The sequence below is a fragment of the Lipophrys pholis genome (genome assembly GCF_963383615.2).
Source record: "Lipophrys pholis genome assembly, chromosome: 16".
NCBI classification, from domain to species: domain Eukaryota; kingdom Metazoa; phylum Chordata; class Actinopteri; order Blenniiformes; family Blenniidae; genus Lipophrys; species Lipophrys pholis.
The window spans coordinates 7,003,336-7,022,708 of NC_137634.1; the positions used below are offsets into that span (position 1 = coordinate 7,003,336).

Genomic DNA, 19,373 nt, shown 5'->3' on the forward strand with positions numbered 1-19,373 from the left:
CATTAATAACGATCTCGCTGTTAAATAATAACACCAAGAGTAAAATCCTTGCACTATCTGTGTAAATATGGGGTAGCGTGATAAACCGAACGTTAAAGTGAGTGCTGGGATGTCGTGATTTCCCTGAACGCCTCTGCGCCCGCCCCTCGCAGCGCAGTGGGTCCGCTGCGTGTTTACTTGCTTTGTCAGCGGTGTTCGCCGCAACACTTATCTCGCGCTTCTCACCTGCTGCTGAGCCAAACCTTGGACTTTAGCCTCTCGGGGGGGAACCTGTCACGTCGTCCGGACTCATTATCAGCAGGTCTTTACTGGCGGGGGGAGGAGGAAGGGGGCGAATCGGATTGATAGTTGTTGTTTTTTTTTTTTTTGGGGGGTTTGTTTTCCCTTCCACCTCTTTCTTATCTAGCGGACAAAACGATGACGTTGAAATCCAATAAAAACGAAGCTGCCGTCATTCTGGAGCCGGTGAGCAGCGTCCGGACAGCCCTTTCCGATCTGTACCTGGAGCAGCTGCTGCAAAACAAACCAAAGTCTGACAAGGTAAGATGTCGCTTATTTCTCTTGGGGTTTTTTTTTTTTTCCTCTCTGCCATGGCTTCCGGGAAGCAGACACATTATGGGCCATATGACTGTTGTTTATTCCCCCAGCAGCGCTCCTATAAATAGAATACATTTTTTTTTTTTTTCATGGTTGCGGCTTAAAGCGGCTCCCTGTGTTCATCTGTCTCATGCATGTCAGATATTTACCGTGTGTTTGCAGCCTCTGCGTTGCTCAGTATTATTGGACCCAGCAGACGCTGCATTGGCAGATTCACTTCTGTAAATATACCATATTTAAAACACGTGAGAGTTATTACACAACTTGTTGGAAACGGACGAGTCACGTGCGAGATGTATAGTTCAGATGTCTCCGGAGTTCAGCTGAAGTTGTTGAAGTAGTTTTGAAAAGACAGCTGTATTCTGCAATAAGTTATTTTTAAGCTGTTGTTGACCCTCCTCCTGAGGAATTACATTCATTTGAGGCCAGACAGGTTGTTTACTTCATCAACACTGTACCAGGCTTTGCTGCCAACGTGTTTTTCCTTGGAGCTGGGACATGTTGTGAAACCACCCTGAGATGACCCCAGAAACATTTGGAGGTGGAACATTGGGACGCCCTGGGCTCCAGTCCTTCATGATGTAAGGGTGGATTTGTCAGAGAAAGGTGGGGGTGTGGGGGGGGGGGGGGGGGGGGGGGGGCTTTGTGCTGAACATCTTCTCTGAATGTGAAAAGTCAGCACAGAGTCACAGAGTGAAATGGGGAAGAGAGGAAACTCCTGTCCTGACATCAGCAGTTTGCAGCTCGCCGGCCTTGAGTTACAATCTGTCCCCTTCTGCTGAGTGCTGATTTGTGAAATCAGCGTCTTGGAGCGGGATCACGTGGACCTTTATCTCACAGTTTGTCGAAGGGCGTGTGCTATGCTCTTGCTCTTTTATCTGAGCCGGGACTGAAGTTGTTGCTTCAGAGTAACTCCCCGAAACACTCTGTACTATCACGGTTACAGCTCTCGAATCGTAGCAAAACCAAACACTCCTGACAAGTTCAGGCGAGCCCGGCCTCTGGCACATGGGGCCAGACCCTCAACACCCTTCTGGCTGATTTCTCTACAATCTGTCTAAATTCCTCTGAAACTTCATCTGTTGTTGGAGCTGGGGTTTTTTTTGTGTGTGTGTGTGAGATAAGGCACACTGTGTCCCATTGTAGCCGAGATATTGATCTCCTACTGTGCTTCTTCAAACGATCAATAGGAGATAAAGGATTTTCCACCATGAATCTCACAACGGGGGGCGGGGGTAATATATTTTGAGGCTTGGATGTATAAATCATGGCAAAGGAAAGAGACAGATTGCACAGTAATCTGTAGTTTCAGATCAACACTACATGTAGAAATGCACAGCAGTCTGATCTACTTTATCTACTCCAGAGGAAGCCACACCCTTCATAATAAGAGCCGACCTGAACGCCCCCCCCCCCCACCCCCTCCATTTCCTCAACGTTCATCCTGTTTCTTCTCCACACTGAAGCCGTCTTCCCATAACCTCAGAAAGAGACCTCGTCACCACACTCACTGTAGTGTGACTCAAACGCCCTTTAATCACCCGCCTAATCTCTTTGTGACTGTCATCCCCCTGACGAGGCACTTTCTGATTTATAAGGACTTTTACTGCTGATTTAATCTAAGAAAGCAAATATTTTAGCACGAAAGGGTAACTTAATCATCAGTTCTTTACAAAGTCTGTCACTTTCTGCTGTGATGACCTCGCAAAGCGACTATTTGAAGTTTAGTAGAGAGAGTACAATTCAGGAGACTATTACGTTTAATTAAATTGTCTTCATTTGAGCTATAAAAGTATATTTTCTGTGTATTTGGTGTCTGTTCAGGTGTTATGGGTCCCCCCCCCCCTTTTTGGGTGGAAACATTTGTGGGTCATGATGCATTTTCCCATATTTAAATTTTTTCGTAATTCTTTTTAAAAGAAATCATAATAAACAGAAATAAGTGCGAGTTAAAACTTTCAACCATTTAATCAAAACACTTAAAACTGGATGGCTAAAGAAAAGAACGATATTCAGCTCCAAAGTGACCGTGGTTTACTGGGGGGGTGGGTGGGGGGGTAATCTTGTTCCAGCTCCGTGAAGTTTATTGCATTTCATGAAATATTATCTCAAAAGTAAGAAATCAATTCCGTGTTGCTGCTGCTGCTGCTGCACCGATTTCTCTCCTCGGTGTGTGTAATTTCATCTGTTCATCACTCGACGTCATCCGGGGGAGGGGGGCTGCACGGTCCTGACATGTAACGGACTGGTAAATAACTATCGAGTTGCACATGAAAACAAGTGCTGGGGAGTCGTGACGCCTGCGTCCCGCCCTCTCCCGACTCACCCACACAGAAATAGAAACATTCTCCGCTTCGGTTTTCTGTTTTACGGATTGAAGCCAAAATGATGGCTGGGTGGGGGGGGTCGGGGGGTGATAATGATATTTATTGGTTTATTGTAGTGCTGACACTGGGAAATAGATAATATAGTTCTGCTGAAGCAGCGCTGATGTGTCACTTTCATAAAGAAACTTTGCGCTGACGCAGAAAATGAGTTCCCCCACGGAGGTTGTACTTTGCTTACTGATTTGATCTGTGTACCCCGCTTTGGCTGCATTAATTTTCCCGGCGTTCATAAAGATTGAAGCTTCTTCACCAGCAGTCTGGACAAAAGAACATCAAATTAATGACTTTTGACGTCAAAGTAAAGCATTGGATTAACTAAACTCGCCCAACAAACGCCAGTTAACTTTTAATCACACTAGTGACCACAGTTGGTCACTTGTTTTTTTGATGTTTTCTTCAAAACAAAGTGACATTAACATGGACACAATAAGTCCAGCAATACATATTTAGTGTGTCTTCATTCAAATAACAAATTGTTTTGTCAGACAGTGATACTGTACAGGCAAACATCAGTTATATGCCCGGTTGCAGGATATTTTCTTGTATAATTGTGTGTTTTTATACCGAATTTAGAGTCTTGAAGTATAAAAACATCTTTAGTTGACTGCCGTATTAATAATTAATGTGTGACTGAATACTGAACTTAACAATATATTTCCACAAAAAAATAGATTAACAGTTGTTGGGACAAAAGGAAAGTGAAAAGTCAGATGTGTCTTTTTTATAACGTCCACTTATTTCCTTGTTTCTTCTTAAAAACGGTGGAGAATGAGGCATGCTGGGAAGAGTGCACTAACATATGCATTATATCAGATGTTTGTTTTCTTTCTCTCGAGCTGCAGCGGATGTTAGGATAGAAGCGGCGTGATGAGGAGTCTCTTGATGAAGGTGTAAAAGTGCAGTTTCTCTAGTTTGATAGCTTGGTCGGACGCTGTCGGAGGAGGACGCCCGCCGTCTCTGAATAGTGACCGTCCGATGACACTGCTGGTATCCATGACCACATGAGCCAGGTGGACCAGATGACAGGTCGAGGTTAATGGGCTGTTATAACGCCGGGTTAATTTTCAACCCCGAACATATGTTGAAACTTGCAAATGAAACGGAGCTGTTGGCGCACGCCAGCAGAAAGTGTTTGCTTCGCTCACAGAGATAATGATGCGATCCGTGCGGACGAACGAAACACGAAGTCCGACCTCTGGCAAATTAATCAGACAAAATTCAATTATGTTGATTTTCTTTTTCTTTTCTTTTTTCCTCAGTAAAGTCTGATTTCATTAAGTGTGTGCGATAAAGCCGTGGGTGTGTTTTTGTTTCCTTGCAGGCGGTTATGCAGACCTATGAGACTAAAGGGGCCGACGTTTACACCAACGGAAGTGCAGGACACATGAACGGCGCAGAGCTGACCAGGATGAAAGAAGTAGCATTCGAGAAGAATCCCTCTGAGCCCATGGTGAACAATCTGCCTGCACAGCCTCTTTCTTTTCACTGATTAATCAGGAGAATCATCAGCTTATCAGTCCATCAAAATCACAGAAATCCGAGCTCGAGCCAACCCAGAGAGGGAATACAGACTCTAGTACTTATAAAACTGGAGGAGGGAGGAGTCATTAATGTCTTTCTTGTCCTCTCAGCTTCTCACTTGTTTTTAACAGACGTCACATGTCCAATTTTAGCTTCTCTCCACTGGCTGGATGGATTTTAGAATTTTACTGGTCACTTTCAGAGCATGCAGCTGTGTTTTCACATCTTTAGATCTTTAAGAAAAAAAACGTTTTCTTGTTGTTCCAAACAAAGGTGACCATGTTTTGGTATCAGGCTCACAGAATAAGTTCCTTCCCCCCTCCCCCCCTCTTTCTAATTTATTTGTTGTCGGTATGCTAAACCTTTTTGTCATAGTACTTTCTTCTCAAAGGTGCTCAAGGTGTTATTTTGTCGCTTTACTATTTTTAATTGGTGCTTTCATGCAGCCATTTATTTATTTAATTTAATTTAATTTTAGTTTTTTCTTGCTTCTTGGTTTTTTTTTGATATTTTTCTGTTGCATGTAGCTTTTATCTATTATTTTATATCGTTACAATAAATAACTCATTATTATTTTGTTTTGTTTTTACTAATACATATTTCCTTTTACATGTAGCTTCTTTTTCCGGGCACTTTGTCTTTAAAGGTGCTCGCACTGTATTTCATCACCATCTGGTTTCTCTGTTCTCTGCAGGGGGTCACTCTGAAAGTGAACGACAAACAGCGATGCACGGTGGCCAGAATATTGCACGGTGGGATGATCCACAAACAAGGTGATAACCCCAAAATGATTAGAACGTTGGCGTGGTCGTTTCCTGGTTTCTTGGTCTGGGAGAAATTGCAAGGCCCGTCTCGTGCTTGTTTTCCAGGGTCTTTACAAGAAGGGGACGAAATAGCAGAAATCAATGGGAAAAGCGTGACGAACCAAACCGTAGATCAGCTACAGAAGGTCCTTGTAAGTGAGTCCTTCACCGCTCAATGCTGCTGTTCTGCTCGCATATCACAGGGATGCGTTAAACCGCTGCGATCTTTACCTGCAGAGAGAAACAAATGGAGTCGTCACAATGAAGATCATCCCCAAGATGAAGAATCGATCCCGAGTCTGTGAGGTAAAGACATGACCGACGCGTTTACACCCAGGACCGGCTCCGTGCTGCTTTGGCTTGGAGTGGATTTTGTGTTTCATATTTTCTTCTGCAAACAAACTTAAGAGAATCTGCTTTCCATCCACTTCACAGTGAATTCAAAGATGATTTTTTTCCCCCCTCTTCCACGACTTACTTGTTGAAACATGATTTTGTTTAGGTGACTCTCCTGTTAGTCAATGAACAACTCAGGTGACTATGTGATTAGTTCAAAGTGAAACTAACACCTCTCACTAGTTTTACTAGTTGGGCTTGAAACACTTTGGTAGTGTGTGTTTCATTCTGCCATCTGCTGGCCACAGCAAGTCTCTACAACAGCTGCCTGAGTGTGTGTGTGTGTGTGTGGTGTCGCAGAAAACCAAGGCTGCTCTTGATGTAACGACAGATTTGATCCTATAATGGAAACATGGACTTCGAAAAATGATTGAATGATGATGATTGTATTTCAGAAGCTCAGTACCTGCTGTGGCCAGTGATGGCAAACCGCCATAAAGCTTCTACTGCATTAGTACATGTAGGATTAGTTGATGTGCTTTGCCTACGTCAATCAGTCCCTCCAGGATCTTGTGGCTCTGATAAATATTTATTTGTGTTTTAAAACGACCACCCGTGCCCAGCAGTAGTCCCAACTACAAATGATCTGCATTCTTATTTAATTTATGGATGAAAATTGCGAGAATCGACAAACAATTACGAGTTTGGAGTGCAAAAATAATTAGTGAATAAATGGCTCTAAAAATAAGTGTACTACTTATTACAGAAAGAGCTGCAGATATTGATTGTCTTTTATTTAGTGTGAATTGTTTAGATAAAAAAAAATCAAGCAGCGTCTCATAGAGCGAACATGCAGGCAAAAACCTTTAGAAATGTAAAACAACACAGCTTCTATAACAACTACCCGTCACTGTCCCAGTTGGCTCAACTATTGTTATACTTTTTATTAGGACACAGTTTATTTTGGCATATGAAAACATTTCTTCGTCATTCCATTATACCACAGGGAAACTTGTGCTGAATTTGCATTATTTTATTGCAGTCCTGCCCTAACAATTCTCTGGAGGGGCTGTTTTATGCTCATTAAATGTAATTTGTGACGATCCAGACTTCTCCAGTACGTTCAATTCTTTCACACGTGTTGCGTGTACCAGAGGAAAGTCTTGGGAAGCCACAAATGTTTTTGGATTGAACTGAATAGTATTAAAAAAACATAAAAAAAATACCCTGAGGAGAATTATCATGTGGTCCTGCTGTGATCTTCAAACAGTCTAGTTGAGATTTGTTCATATTGAGTAAAAACTTTAGTCGGTGATAACAATTTAATCATTCAGATCCTCCCAAGATTGATGTGTGACTGCCAAGATCACATAGTCCACTAATTATTCTGCTTCAGGGTGAATTTCTCATTACATACTAGTAGAATCCAAATGTTGAAGCCTCATTAATAATAATTATCCTGAAAGGTGCTTTATTTTATATATATATATATGAGTAGATCTGTATTAGAATTTCGCATCTGCTAGTACATCCACTGTCGAAGCCAATAGTTTCTCCAGTCACGACTAACAGCTTTTTTCCCCCCACTTAACCATTTAAGTAAAACAAAATGCGGAATATTTTCGTTCAAGGTTTGTGAGTGAAATATTTCTACCATTTTCAAAAGAATCCTAGTTATGCTTTAAGCAGCTGGCATGAAAGGGTCATTTCTTCCAAAAGATTGAGTGGAAATAAAAAAAATAAATAAGAAGCTGTCAAAAAGGACTTTATATATTATTGAGAAAGTTTCTTTTCTGTCGTTTGTATTTCAAAGTTCGCGGAATGTTTAGCAACAAGCGTGACGTTAGAAAGTATATGTAGACAAACATTAAGTTGCTGATAAGAACATGTAAAGGAGAAACCAGTTGTTTTCAAAATGTGGGGGGACCCTAACCCTATCCCTGGGGGATGCCTTTTCTATGCATGATTTGCTCCTTTTCAATTCATGAGCTACAATAGTAATGAGAAAAAATATTAGTTGAAATTGGGGAAAACTCTTTATCTTATTAAAATACACACATTTTGGAGTGCATTTTGTGAATCACAAAACTATAAGTTTGCACATTAAATTATATATGGACACTTCTTTAAAAAAAAAAAACACTAGTTGTCGAATTTCTGAGTTGTGACTCATGAAAATGATAAATTACTGCTTACTTTGAGAAAATGCCAAGACCACTATGGCTCAGGCACTACGGCTGGAGGATGATCCTCCCACACTTTGAAAACCCCTGGACAACACGGTTTCCAGTAGTAAACGTCTGTGTACGTGTTTTTACAACAAAGAGGATTGACCCGACTCGCCCTCGATCCGCAGATGTACATGAGGGCCCAGTTCGACTACGACCCCACCGCGGACGACCTGATCCCGTGCAAAGAGGCCGGCCTGACGTTTCACACCGGAGACATCATCCAGATCATCAACAAGCAGGATCCAAACTGGTGGCAGGGCCGAGTGGAGAGCAGCGCCGCCGACTCCGCCGGACTCATCCCCTCACCGGAGCTCCAAGAATGGTTGAAAGCTCCTCCGTGTTTGATTTACCCAGAATCGAACCACCAGACACGTAAAAGTCTTCGGCGTGACTTTTAATTTATTTTATTTCCTCGCAGGAGAGTGGCCAGTAAAAGTAAGGCTCGAGAGGGCAGCCAGTCCTGCAGCCCGTTTGGAAAGAAGAAGAAGTGCAAAGACAAGTACCTGGCCAAACACAGCTCGAGTACGTTAACCCCCAGCGTTGTGATACAGACACAGTGTTGCACCTTGATCCCGTTATATATATATATATATATATTTATTTGTTTTACAGTCTTTGACCAGCTGGATGTGATTTCCTATGAGGAGGTTGTTCAGCTGCCGGCTTTCAAAAGGAAAACGCTAGTGCTTATTGGTAAGCGTCTTTGCTCAACACAATATCATTATGTATTAGTTCTCATCCATGTGGAGATTTAAAATTTTTTTTGAGGGGAACTCATTTCCAGTATGATAAAGAGAGGTTAATGTTGCATTGTAGAGGTCCCAAACTTGGAATCCCTACCTTAAATTTCCTTCAATTAAAAGAAAAAAAAAATTGTTGAGGAATTCAGTTTATCGTAACAGTTTAAGTTAAACACACTATGTAGACACTTTGAGGAAAGTTGTTGCACTTGTTCTTTCCGGCTCCGTTTACATTACAATGTTTTCAGGTGAAAACACAGAACTTCTATGTTTTGGGTGTTTCTGCTTTACACGACAATGACGCTCTGAGAATGTAACTTCTTGAGAACGGTACCCAAGGTGGAACCTTTTGACAATACTCCGACTCCCGTCTCCACGTAAACGGCGGAAATGCTGCTACTGCACATGCCGACCGCGGCCATTCTGCACATGTGGAAGTAGATAGACAATAACGACAATGGCGGCTTCCGGAGCGTCATGACTCCCAGACCATATTCTTTTAGAGTTGTCGCCGTGATAAGAATCCCACTTTGTTCATATGAATGTCTGTGTACTCGCCATTGTTAATGTTTATAGCGCTTTCTTCTCAAGATGTATGTGCGTATGGTTTCATTACAAAAACAGACAACAGCACCAACTAGTGGCTACTCGTTTTCAGCGTTTGAAGTTTTCAAAATGTCGTGTGAAAGCGAAACTTTTGCTTCTCGTTCCGGATTCCCAGTCTACATCTATTATTTTCTACGATTAAATAAAGGAATCTCATGAAGAGGAAGCAAAAGACCAAATTCTTCCCCAAGGAAGCGTGTGCACACAAAGAGGCACAGCTGACAACGATCAAGGGTCATTAGGGGAGGTGGCGGAGGTGGCGGGGGACGCGAGGGCGGAGAAACGAGGCGCGAGTGATGATTACACAAGGAACATGAAACCGGGAATGAACTTTAACCAAAACCCACAAACCAGAAGGACCAGGAGGGAGTAGAAAACATGAGAAAATAAACACCAAATTATCAGACGCATAACATTTCTGCAAGGAGAGCTCCAGAGCTGGAGCGTCAAGTCAATGAAATCCTCATGTTGCAATAAGACGCATGCCAACTGGACACGGCCATCTTCAAAATAAAAGTCTGGGTCCCCGAAAGGGGATTTTTATTATTATTATTATTATTATTATTATTACTCTGCAACACCGAAAACAAGCTTAGACTTCGGGGTTCTGAAGCGATTGGAAAGCAGCATCGCTTCATTTGGAGTGGATTATAATAATAATCGGTGTTTGTCCTGCGGTGGCTTGGCATGAGTAGGTTCTCAGTTTGCAGAACGTAGCGACGGTCCGCTCAGTGTTTCAAACACTCACTGGAGAGCTACTTCAGAAAATCAGTTTTAAAGTAAGCGTATGTCCTTGGCGGCTTTCAAGAGACAATGTGAGGCCAACAGTGTATTCAATTATGCATACACTTATACTGCTTTCTTGTACGTGTGAGAACAAATGTTTAGTTGCCCTCTCTGTCCAGTAGCTTTGTTTTCCTTATTGATCAAACTGTCTGGTTCTCCATATTAAAAAACAAACAAACAGGCCAACACTGATCTATGGTACACAAGTCGCTCATGCAGCCACACTTGAAGTAATCGTTTCTGTGTGTTTTTGATGAAAATGTAATAATACTCGATCAATTCTGCTCTTTTCAGGCGCGCCTGGTGTCGGCAGGAGCCATATCAAAAATGCACTTCTGACTAAATACACTGATCGATTTTCCTACCCATCACCACGTAAGTAGAATCACAATGTCCCGCCGCACGCTGCGGTTTAAGTGTCAAGCCGGGGTTCGGTGTGTTCGACTGACTCCGTTAACCCTCTGCGCAGACACCACCAGGCCCCAGCGTAAGGACGAGGAGAATGGGCATGAGTATTTTTTCATCTCCAACGAAACCATGACCAAGTGCATCTCTGGGAATGAGCTGCTGGAGTACGGCAGCTTCCAGGGATACATGTTTGGCACCAAAATTGAGACCATCCACAAGATCCACGAGCAGAGCAAAATCGCGCTGCTGGACGTGGAGCCGCAGGTTGGTACAAGCTTGAAGCAGCACTAAGTGAAAGGGAAGTCATTCATTAGTGCTATGGCAACATAACCAGGGTCCTAAAAGGAAATGGATTGCTATTTATAATCCCTTTTTATCAGAATCTTTTCTGAAATAAAACAGAATATAAAGTATTTTGCCATGACTAAATAGACGACAGGAAAATTGTGATGGAAGTTCAATGTCAATAACCTCAAAACAAGGTGAAAATGTTAAAAGGAGAAAAAAAGAAACAAGTAAAGAATAAAGTTCACAACTATGTAAATATAAAATAAGTGATTAAATGTTGCATATATTCAAAATAAGTTGAAAAGACTGATTTATAGGCTAATATGCAGGAATCTCCCCGGTAATGCATCATTAATAATGTACAATCCAGTCATTCAGTCAGAGGCCCAAGTCTGCATTCAGAGGTTAGGAAACGTCTGCAGAAAGACGACCGCGTATTTTAAATCCACCATAGTATTACATGCAGTATGACAAGATTGATAGTATAGATATTGCTGCTGTTTCAGATGTTGCATTTTTGTGAGCTCATTTCTATCACAATGCAGATGTTAACCTCTTGATTTCTTCCCCTAAAATGACAGACTGAAGACAAACCCATGATAAATAAATATATATACCCTATAATTAATGCCATATCTTGTGTTAAGTGATATTTTTTTACAAGCTATTTCTTCACAGTTCTCACCCTCCCTCCTCTTTCAGACCTTGAAGCTCCTGAGGACTGCTGACTTTGCGCCGCTGGTGGTGTTCATCGCGCCGACCACCACAGCTCCCCAGGTGCTCCGTCGTCATCTGGAAATCCTCTCTCAACAGTTTAAACTCCCCAAACTCAGTCTGAGGCCCCGAGCCGCTAATCCTCTTGTGTTTTCTCCCCCAGACGGAGAACCTGCAGATGATCCAAAAAGAGTCCGACGCCATCCTCAAGACATATAGACACTTCTTCGACGTGGTGCTCGTCAACAACGACGTGGACGAAAGCGTGAAGGGTGTGGAGGAGGCCATCGAGCGGGTCACCTCCACCCCGCAGTGGGTGCCCGTATCCTGGGTGTACTGAAACCACGTGTGTCCCCCAGTGTGAAAAGCAGTGCAATATCACTCCTTAGACGAAAAAACCTCCCAGGTGTGTGTGGGTTTACCTTTCAGTTAATGAGAGTTGTCACTGAGATTTATTTTGCACAGACGCATTTGAAAATGAGCAATATGTAGAAAGTCTAGATTCTCACCAGGGATGCTTTGCGTTGTTGTTTAGACGTGTGCTTCAGGCTTTCCGGGGGGGGGGGGGGGGGGCGGTGGGTTGAGTCGTTTGTGTCGCGCACCGTTGTGATTGTTGGAATGTTGGAAAATGCAAAACAGGACCACAACTGTGAATGAAATCCTCATTTTAAGAAATGACAGGATTTCATTGTGTAAACCAGTGATTTATTATCTTTTCTTTTTTCTTTTTTTTTTCTCCGCCGTCATTGGGCTTATACCATGAAATAGAGATTCTGAAACTGTTTGCTTGTGCAGTCTGTGTAAGTCCATTATACTGTATGTCCCCTACACATAAACCCTTTCAGCCAATCGTTAACATCCTCACTTTGTCTCGTCCTATCAAAATTGTATACCTCATGGGGTACTGTAAAGGCACTTTTAAACAGAAAAAATAAAATAAAATGATAAAATTGCCACCTCTGTTTCTTGTTGCTGTTCTTTTTGTCTCTCTGTGTTTGAGGTGGAAATACTCCAGTTTTTACTATCAACAAAAAAAATTTAAAGTTTAACTGGAGCAAAATGACTTCCAGTGCTGCACGGAGAGATATAGAGGTGCTCTGCACTCCTGCTTCACAATAACTCAGGCTTGGGAAACATTTCTGTGGCATGCCTATGTTTTCTCAGATTGCTTGGCTTCCAGAGTCCAAACATGCATATTCAATTCAGTAGTTACTCTGAATTGCAGAGAGTTGTGGCTAAAATGAAGGGAAAAAAGTATTATAATAAACATCCTCCCACTAGAAGAAACATTTGTACTGATAAACCAGATGTTATTGCGTGGAGTTTACATGTTCTCCCTATGTCTATGTGGGTTTTCTCTTCTCTGTAGTTTCAAAATGATGATTCTAACATTTTCATTGGCGTTAATATAGATACCTTCTGCTCTATAAAAATGGGTACAGAAGAGAAAAGAATGGTCAGATTTACATCAACCAGCAAAATTCTGAAAATGTAAACGTCGATATTTCACCTTCTACAATGAGATTAGAGAATATTCCATGACGCACCAACATCTCTGATTTGGACCGGAGCATTGAGGTTCATGTCTGCCTGAATTTTTCAGCAGACATCGTGGTTCAACGCTGTGATCAATAATAGATCAAGAGACTTGTACCGTACAAGTAATGCACCTGTGTCTTTCGCATTGCAATTCCCTCCTCATCCTCAGTGTGAGGGAACGAGTTGCTGGTTATACATGACAATGAATTCCAACGCAGCTTCCATCCAGTGCTGTACAGCTTTGCTCTGCTTTCCTGATGGCAACGCTGTTAATGGATGGCTGAATGCAATCAGAAGCCAGCAGACTATTTTAAATATGGGTGGAGGTGTTTTTCATACAAATGAAATCATGTAGTTGCCGCTTACTTTGAGCTGAATGTGATGCAGTAAAGCTGAACAGTGGGACAGGCACACAGTGTACCCGCTGGGAGAAATGATTACTGAGAACAACTGTGCATTATAAGTGAGTTTTACATTAAGCTTAGACTTAAATAGCCTATAGAAGAGCGTAATAATGAGAAACCATAAAGCTCACTTTGCATAAACAAAGATTTAAAAACATGGTTATTTCAGTTGGCGTCACAATGATCAGCAGCCTGTAAAATTGCTCCCTGAATCTCAGGATTTTACAAAAAAAATTTAAATCGTCAGAGGAAGCTGAGATCTGTGATGGGCAAGCTGCATACCATCCTGGAAAGTGATGCCTGAGGTCACCAGACTGGAAAGTTAAACATCAGACTTGCTCTCTGAGGACTACTGAAGCCAAACAAAGCTGCCTTTTGGTGCCCCCATGTGGTTACATCTGGGATTACAAGAGCTGTCTTGAAGCGGTTTCATGGACAGATTAATATTGTTTGTATGTGTATTTTATTACCAGCCAAAAAATATAAAACTGGACCAATCAGCCTGTTAAAACAATAATAGACTTTATCTCAGGAGTATTTTTTTTTATATAATAGAATTAAAAGGTCTGTTAGATGGCAAAAATATAAATTTGAGAAAAAATATTTTAAAGTTGTACACCAGAGATGGGTCATTGTTATCATCTTGTCGTCACTGCCAGAGGGGCAACTTGTGACTGAGCAACTCTTTCCCAAAGATTATTATTATTATTATTATTATTATTATTATTATTATTATTATTATTATTATTATTAAATATCTAATGTTAAATACACAGTGTAAGCACATAAATCAGCCGACAACAGCATATCAAAAGCCATAAAGAAAGTGCAGAACACTACAAGTGATAGCAGATAAGCGCATCAGGTGCATTTGTAGTACTGTATACATAACCACAGGCTGTTAATGGGCGTTAATGCAAAGAAGAAAAGACAGAGAGCTTTCTACCCACTCACAAGAAACCACCTGAGGAGACATCTAATATTTATATTGAGTCTGCAGGAGAGTTCAGTCAGTGCAGTTTATTGACACCATGGGACTCATCTGAGAGCCGATTGATGTGTTGACTGGAGTAAATATAGGTTGAGCAAGCTTGATTGGGGTCAGGTCGTCAGGTTTGACCTCGCAAAGTAGTCCTCCAGTGACAGTCATGTACCAACAGCAAACACGTGGAGATCCAAAGGAAATTAGACAAAATCTAATCCTGCATCCTGTCCAGATTAAACAGGATTAGAGTGTGGTTGATCAATAAAACCCATGGTGAATATATATGATGTTAGAATTGCATTGTTTCGAAGACTTTTCAGGCATTTAAACACGCAGGTTTTCATACTCTTTTTCTCTCGTGTGTTTTTTAGGAGATAGATTGAGAGGTCATGAGGTCATGAGGTCTATATAAATATCATCTTCAATACAAGAGAGCCAAACACATCAACTTAAAATAATTATTTTTGTGTTTCCAGTACTGATCAACACGCAGGTCTTAGTGTTTCATTGTTTTGAAATAAACTCGATAATTACAGCAATTTGGAGTAATTTCAACTGATACTGGGTTGAAAACTGTTGATCAATGATCTCGATAATTTGATGTATCGTTCTGTAATCATATACATGTGATGGCATTGACATTTGAAGGGACAATAATTGTAATTCGGGTTAATTTGCTCTTGAAGTCCCTTCTGAAGCACCTTTTACCAGAACTGTCTTCTTCATTCTTTGGGGAAGAAGTTCAACATGTCAGCGTCGCACAGTTGATGCAGATTTGTCCGCTTAATATCCATTATGGTCCATTACATCCCAAAGATGCTCTTCTTGGACTCTTTAGTGACTATGGGGGATTTTGAGTGCCGCGAAGTCAATATCATGTTTTTTTTTATTTTTTTTAATGTTTGAGATGGTTGGAGAATTCTGAAAAAGGTGTTTATTTGATACTGAAAGGAACAAACTGTGGCAAGAAAAACTCCACAGAATCACATCAGTCGCTGCTTGTTACAGGATGGAGTCACGCTTTCATATCGTTTACAGCAGATTCTAAACACACGGCGGGAATCAAAACTGAGAGGGCTTGCAAGACACCCAAGGTCACTGTACATAGTGAACATGTTAAAAGAAAGTTGAAAAAACAAGTAAAAAAAAGAAATAATTTTTAAAAAATGTCAGGGATTTGCAGTCAGAGAGGGTCTTCTGTATGTCTTGGATGTAACGAATGGTAATCTCAGGTTTTTTTTTTTTGCCTTTTTCTACCATTTGGAAATAGTGTGTTCATTATCCGCTGACCTCTGACCTCAACAAGGCTGTTCGGCTCAGAGAACCGCGGCTCTCTGGATATTTTCTGATCATTTTACTGCAAGCACTAGAAATTGAAAATCCCGGGAGATCAGGAGGCCAGTATTGCATTTGGCTCAGAGAAGAACTCAACGTAGCCGACACGGCGCTCAAGTGAATCGGGATTCTCATTTTTTAAAAAACAAAATTCAAATGACAAAATCTAACAGAGTCCTCGAGGTCACGGGAGATAATGATGAGACGCTGGAAAGTCTAAACACGCAAAACACAGACTGAGACATTGGACAACCACCAAAATACACAGAAGACACCCAACATGTCCCTCAGCCACCAGGTGAAACACATCAGGGGAGAGAACAGCCATCAAACACGAAGAGGGGAAGCCAAGGATCTAATAATAATAATAATTATAACGATAATAAATGTTATATGCCAGCACCTTTCAGTACACTGAAGGTCACCGTACACAATGAACTTGTTAAACTACAGTGTGTGTGTGTGTGTGTGTGTGTGTGTGTGTTTGTGTGTGTGTGTGTGTGTAGGGCCCCTAGGGTCTCAAGGGGCCACTGCACTACAAATAAAAACAAATAAAAAATGAATTAAATGAGTGCCTCTCCTTTGGATCATTAGAATAACTTCAGCAATGTCAAACAGATTAATAGACGAATTCCTCAGACAAAAGCAGAGTGAGCAGCTTTCAGGTGGCATCTCTCTCTCTCTCTCTCTCTCTCTCTCTCTCTCTCTCTCTCTCTCTCTCTCTCTCTCTCTCTCTCTCTCTCTCTCGCTCTCTCTCTCTCTCTCGCTCTCTCTCTCTCCGTCCACATCCGTGTTTCCTGTGGACGATAACAGGCCCCTAATAACGCCACACCCCCCTTTCCAGGAACGCCATTTTGTTGACACACACAGACTTGCCATCAAAATAAGCCTCTTTGCCGGAGCTTTTGAAGGACCGTGACATGTAATGAATTAAACACGAGCAGACCCCCACGGTTACAGCGTCCTCCACATTTAAAAAGAAAAAAGAAAAGGGGGATTGTGAAAGAGTCGGCGTGTCTGAAGTGTCTCCGACCACCCATTTCAACATGAAACTCGCCGCGATTGACGTCACCGAGCCATCTCTGTGCGCCTAATCCAGGCGGCTGTTTATTACACCTTCATTACCGCAACCGGGCTCCGGTTACAGCCTGCAGCTGCCGTTCAAATAGGAGGAGAGAGAGAGAGAGAGAGAGAGAGAGAGAGAGAGAGAGAGAGAGAGAGAGAGAGAGAGAGAGAGAGAGAGAGAGAGAGAGAGAGAGAGAGAAATTCAGAGGAGGAAGAAAAACAGCTCCAGTGTCGAGGGGGGACACATTTTCAGCGGCGGCGGGCAGAGAGAAAGCAGCGCTCCTCCTAGGCTATATAGGCAGGGAAACGCCACAATAACCAACCAAAGGCTGCCAGAGGGGAGAGAGGAGCGCACGAGGCAAATCCACATCCATCTGCCAGCCACTTAGTCCGAGCTCACATTTCCAGTCCGGATTTCAGCACAGCTGCCCAGCTAATACCGTCAGGAACATGTAAGTAACACACCGTGTATTATCTGCTTATTGTCACTAGAATTATTATTATAAAAAAAAAAAAAAAAACATGAATGGATGTCCTGCTCACGACTGTCAGGCTGTGTTTTCCGAGCGCTTCCTTCTATTTCCTGGCTGTCACGTACTGCGCCTCTTTTATGGTTGTCGTGTTAATGATATAATAAAAAAAAAAAAATTCACACACACACAATATTCATATTGTTGTTGGATTGAATTTCTCAGCCGTCTTCTCCGGTAATGTGACCCAAGCGCCAGGCTAACGCGTCGGCCTAACCTTGGGAGCGGACGAGAGGCGTCGTGTTTACGTTATTAAACCCCGTTATTAGCCGTATTTTCGGGGATTTACATGGTAAAAGCGGCTCCCGGGATTATCGCCCGTCTCTTTCAGCGCTCGCGTCCCGGTGAGTCTCCGTCGAGCCGTTACGCACGCATTTATTTCCAGTTTGGACTGGTTCGATGTGGGGAGAGAGCGAGAGAGAGAGAGAGAGAAAAAAAAGGACACCCGTCTTGAGTGTTTTACCCACAGGCTAATCAAACCCACGTCAAAATAAATAAATAAATAAATAAATAAACCCGACGTGAACCGGTTATCCCGACACCGTGCGGGTCGTTGGGTTGATTTTCGCGGCTGTGCGCCGCAGGTGACGGTTCGGCTCGTTCCAGAAAGAGCAAGGGCATCTTGTTGAAGGAGCCACACGGCGCCTTCCAGCCGCTGCCCGCCTGTTGAATATATTTGCTTCGACGATATTCGACGAATACTTCACAATTCTGCTCATATATGTGGGCATTATTAGCTGGGAACGAGGCTAAGGCCTAGTTTAGGTGATATTTGCAGCCTCCGGCGGGGGGTGGGGGATAGCCTAGCCTCCTACTGTATGTCGTCGATTGTCGTACGTGGGCGGGACGGCTGTATATCTCCCCTCATTTCACACTGCTGGCGAATAAACCACGTCGAACGCCGGTGATCTGTGTATTTTTCCTTTCTGGCTGTGCGTTTTCTCGCGCGTACAGAAACGGTCTTCAAAAAAAGGAAAAAGAAAGAAAAAAAAACGCTCGTTGCCTGAGCACGTCGTGCCATTCAACATGAAGCATGCGCTCTGTGTACTTTAACTCAACGTTTTGTCGCCACATTTTATCTCCACAGTGTCCTAACTTGTTTTAAATCCAGCTTTTACCCACACACACATTAATAAGAAGGCCCCCCGCCCTCCACGCTGAAAATCTGTAGGTGTATTTCCAGGCCCCGGCGTGAGCCGGTGTGGTCCACAGCACCGTGTGTGTGCGTGTGTATGTGTGTGCGTGTGTGTGTGAGAGATCAGAAATGAAAAGGGTCAGGATCCGGTGCAGCAGCTTCAAACAGAAAGGGAAAGAGTCAGGCTGGGATCAGACACTTTCTGGTCTGGGCTGCTGTGGCGCTGTCCGGTGCTGAAATGAAATGTCGCTGTCCAGTGCTGAAAATCACACCGCCTGCTTCTCCATGACAGTGAGCGCCCAAAGCATGCATGTCTGTCTGTCTGTCTGTCTGTCTGTCCTGTCTGTCTGTCTGTCTGTCTGTCTGTCTGTCTGTCTGTCTGTCTGTCTGTCTGTCTGTCTATCTATCTTTTAATCTATCTTTTACAAAAGACACTATGCATTCATGCTAAGTACACATTTAACTTCATCATGGTGGCAATAAGTCAGAATCACACAAAAAAATGACAAAAAAGAACCCAAAAAAAAACCAGATTTGAAAAACTCACTTGCTTTTGATCTGGTTTGTCCAAGAAGAGAAAGAGCACATTGTTTGTAAATCCAACACACAAAGGCATCAACATCATGTACTCATCTATTCTCTAATTGCATCCACCTTAAATAGACCCTCCGATCTTGCGACGGCCCTCTCTGAAAACCACAGGGCAAGACTATTTTTATGAGCTCTATCTTGAAAGAAGGTTAATATATATTTAGCCTCCTTTGCAAACACATTAGCAGTGGATTGTAGAAAGAAAGGGAGATGTGTGGAAGAAAAACACCCCACCTCAAACCAGCATCTCAGCAAGGGTGGAACTCCCATATCAATGTTGGTGTGGAAAAGAAACCAAAACGTTATCAAGCATTATTCTTTAGGTGTGGGGTTCACAATTGATAGAGGTCTGGATACCTCCACTCCTCTTCA

The 19,373-nt window shown here is 42.5% G+C and overlaps 2 protein-coding genes across 3 annotated transcripts in view; both read left to right on the forward strand.

Moving 5' to 3' along the window:
• The first annotated feature begins 125 nt into the window (after positions 1-125).
• mpp1 (MAGUK p55 scaffold protein 1) lies at positions 126-12,379 on the forward strand. 2 transcript variants are annotated; one of them, XM_080482724.1, is made up of 12 exons: positions 126-540; positions 4,306-4,434; positions 5,200-5,278; positions 5,375-5,460; positions 5,546-5,614; positions 8,001-8,197; positions 8,294-8,397; positions 8,488-8,568; positions 10,302-10,382; positions 10,477-10,679; positions 11,406-11,480; positions 11,581-12,379. In XM_080482724.1, exons 1-12 carry the CDS (start codon positions 418-420, stop codon positions 11,755-11,757), a joined length of 1,404 nt encoding a protein of 467 aa, XP_080338850.1. In that variant the 5' UTR covers positions 126-417; the 3' UTR covers positions 11,758-12,379. The 2 variants fall into 2 exon arrangements, with proteins under 2 accessions (XP_080338850.1, XP_080338849.1); XM_080482723.1 differs by having other exon boundaries at positions 8,294-8,568.
• A 4,570-nt stretch (positions 12,380-16,949) lies between these two features.
• The window catches only part of vamp2 (vesicle-associated membrane protein 2), a 3,833-nt gene continuing 1,409 nt past the window's right edge, over positions 16,950-19,373 (forward strand). The window contains exon 1 of the mRNA XM_080482687.1: positions 16,950-17,197. Within this exon, the coding sequence (XP_080338813.1) occupies positions 17,196-17,197 (2 nt within the window). The 5' untranslated portion in view covers positions 16,950-17,195. The remainder of the gene's footprint in view (positions 17,198-19,373) is intronic.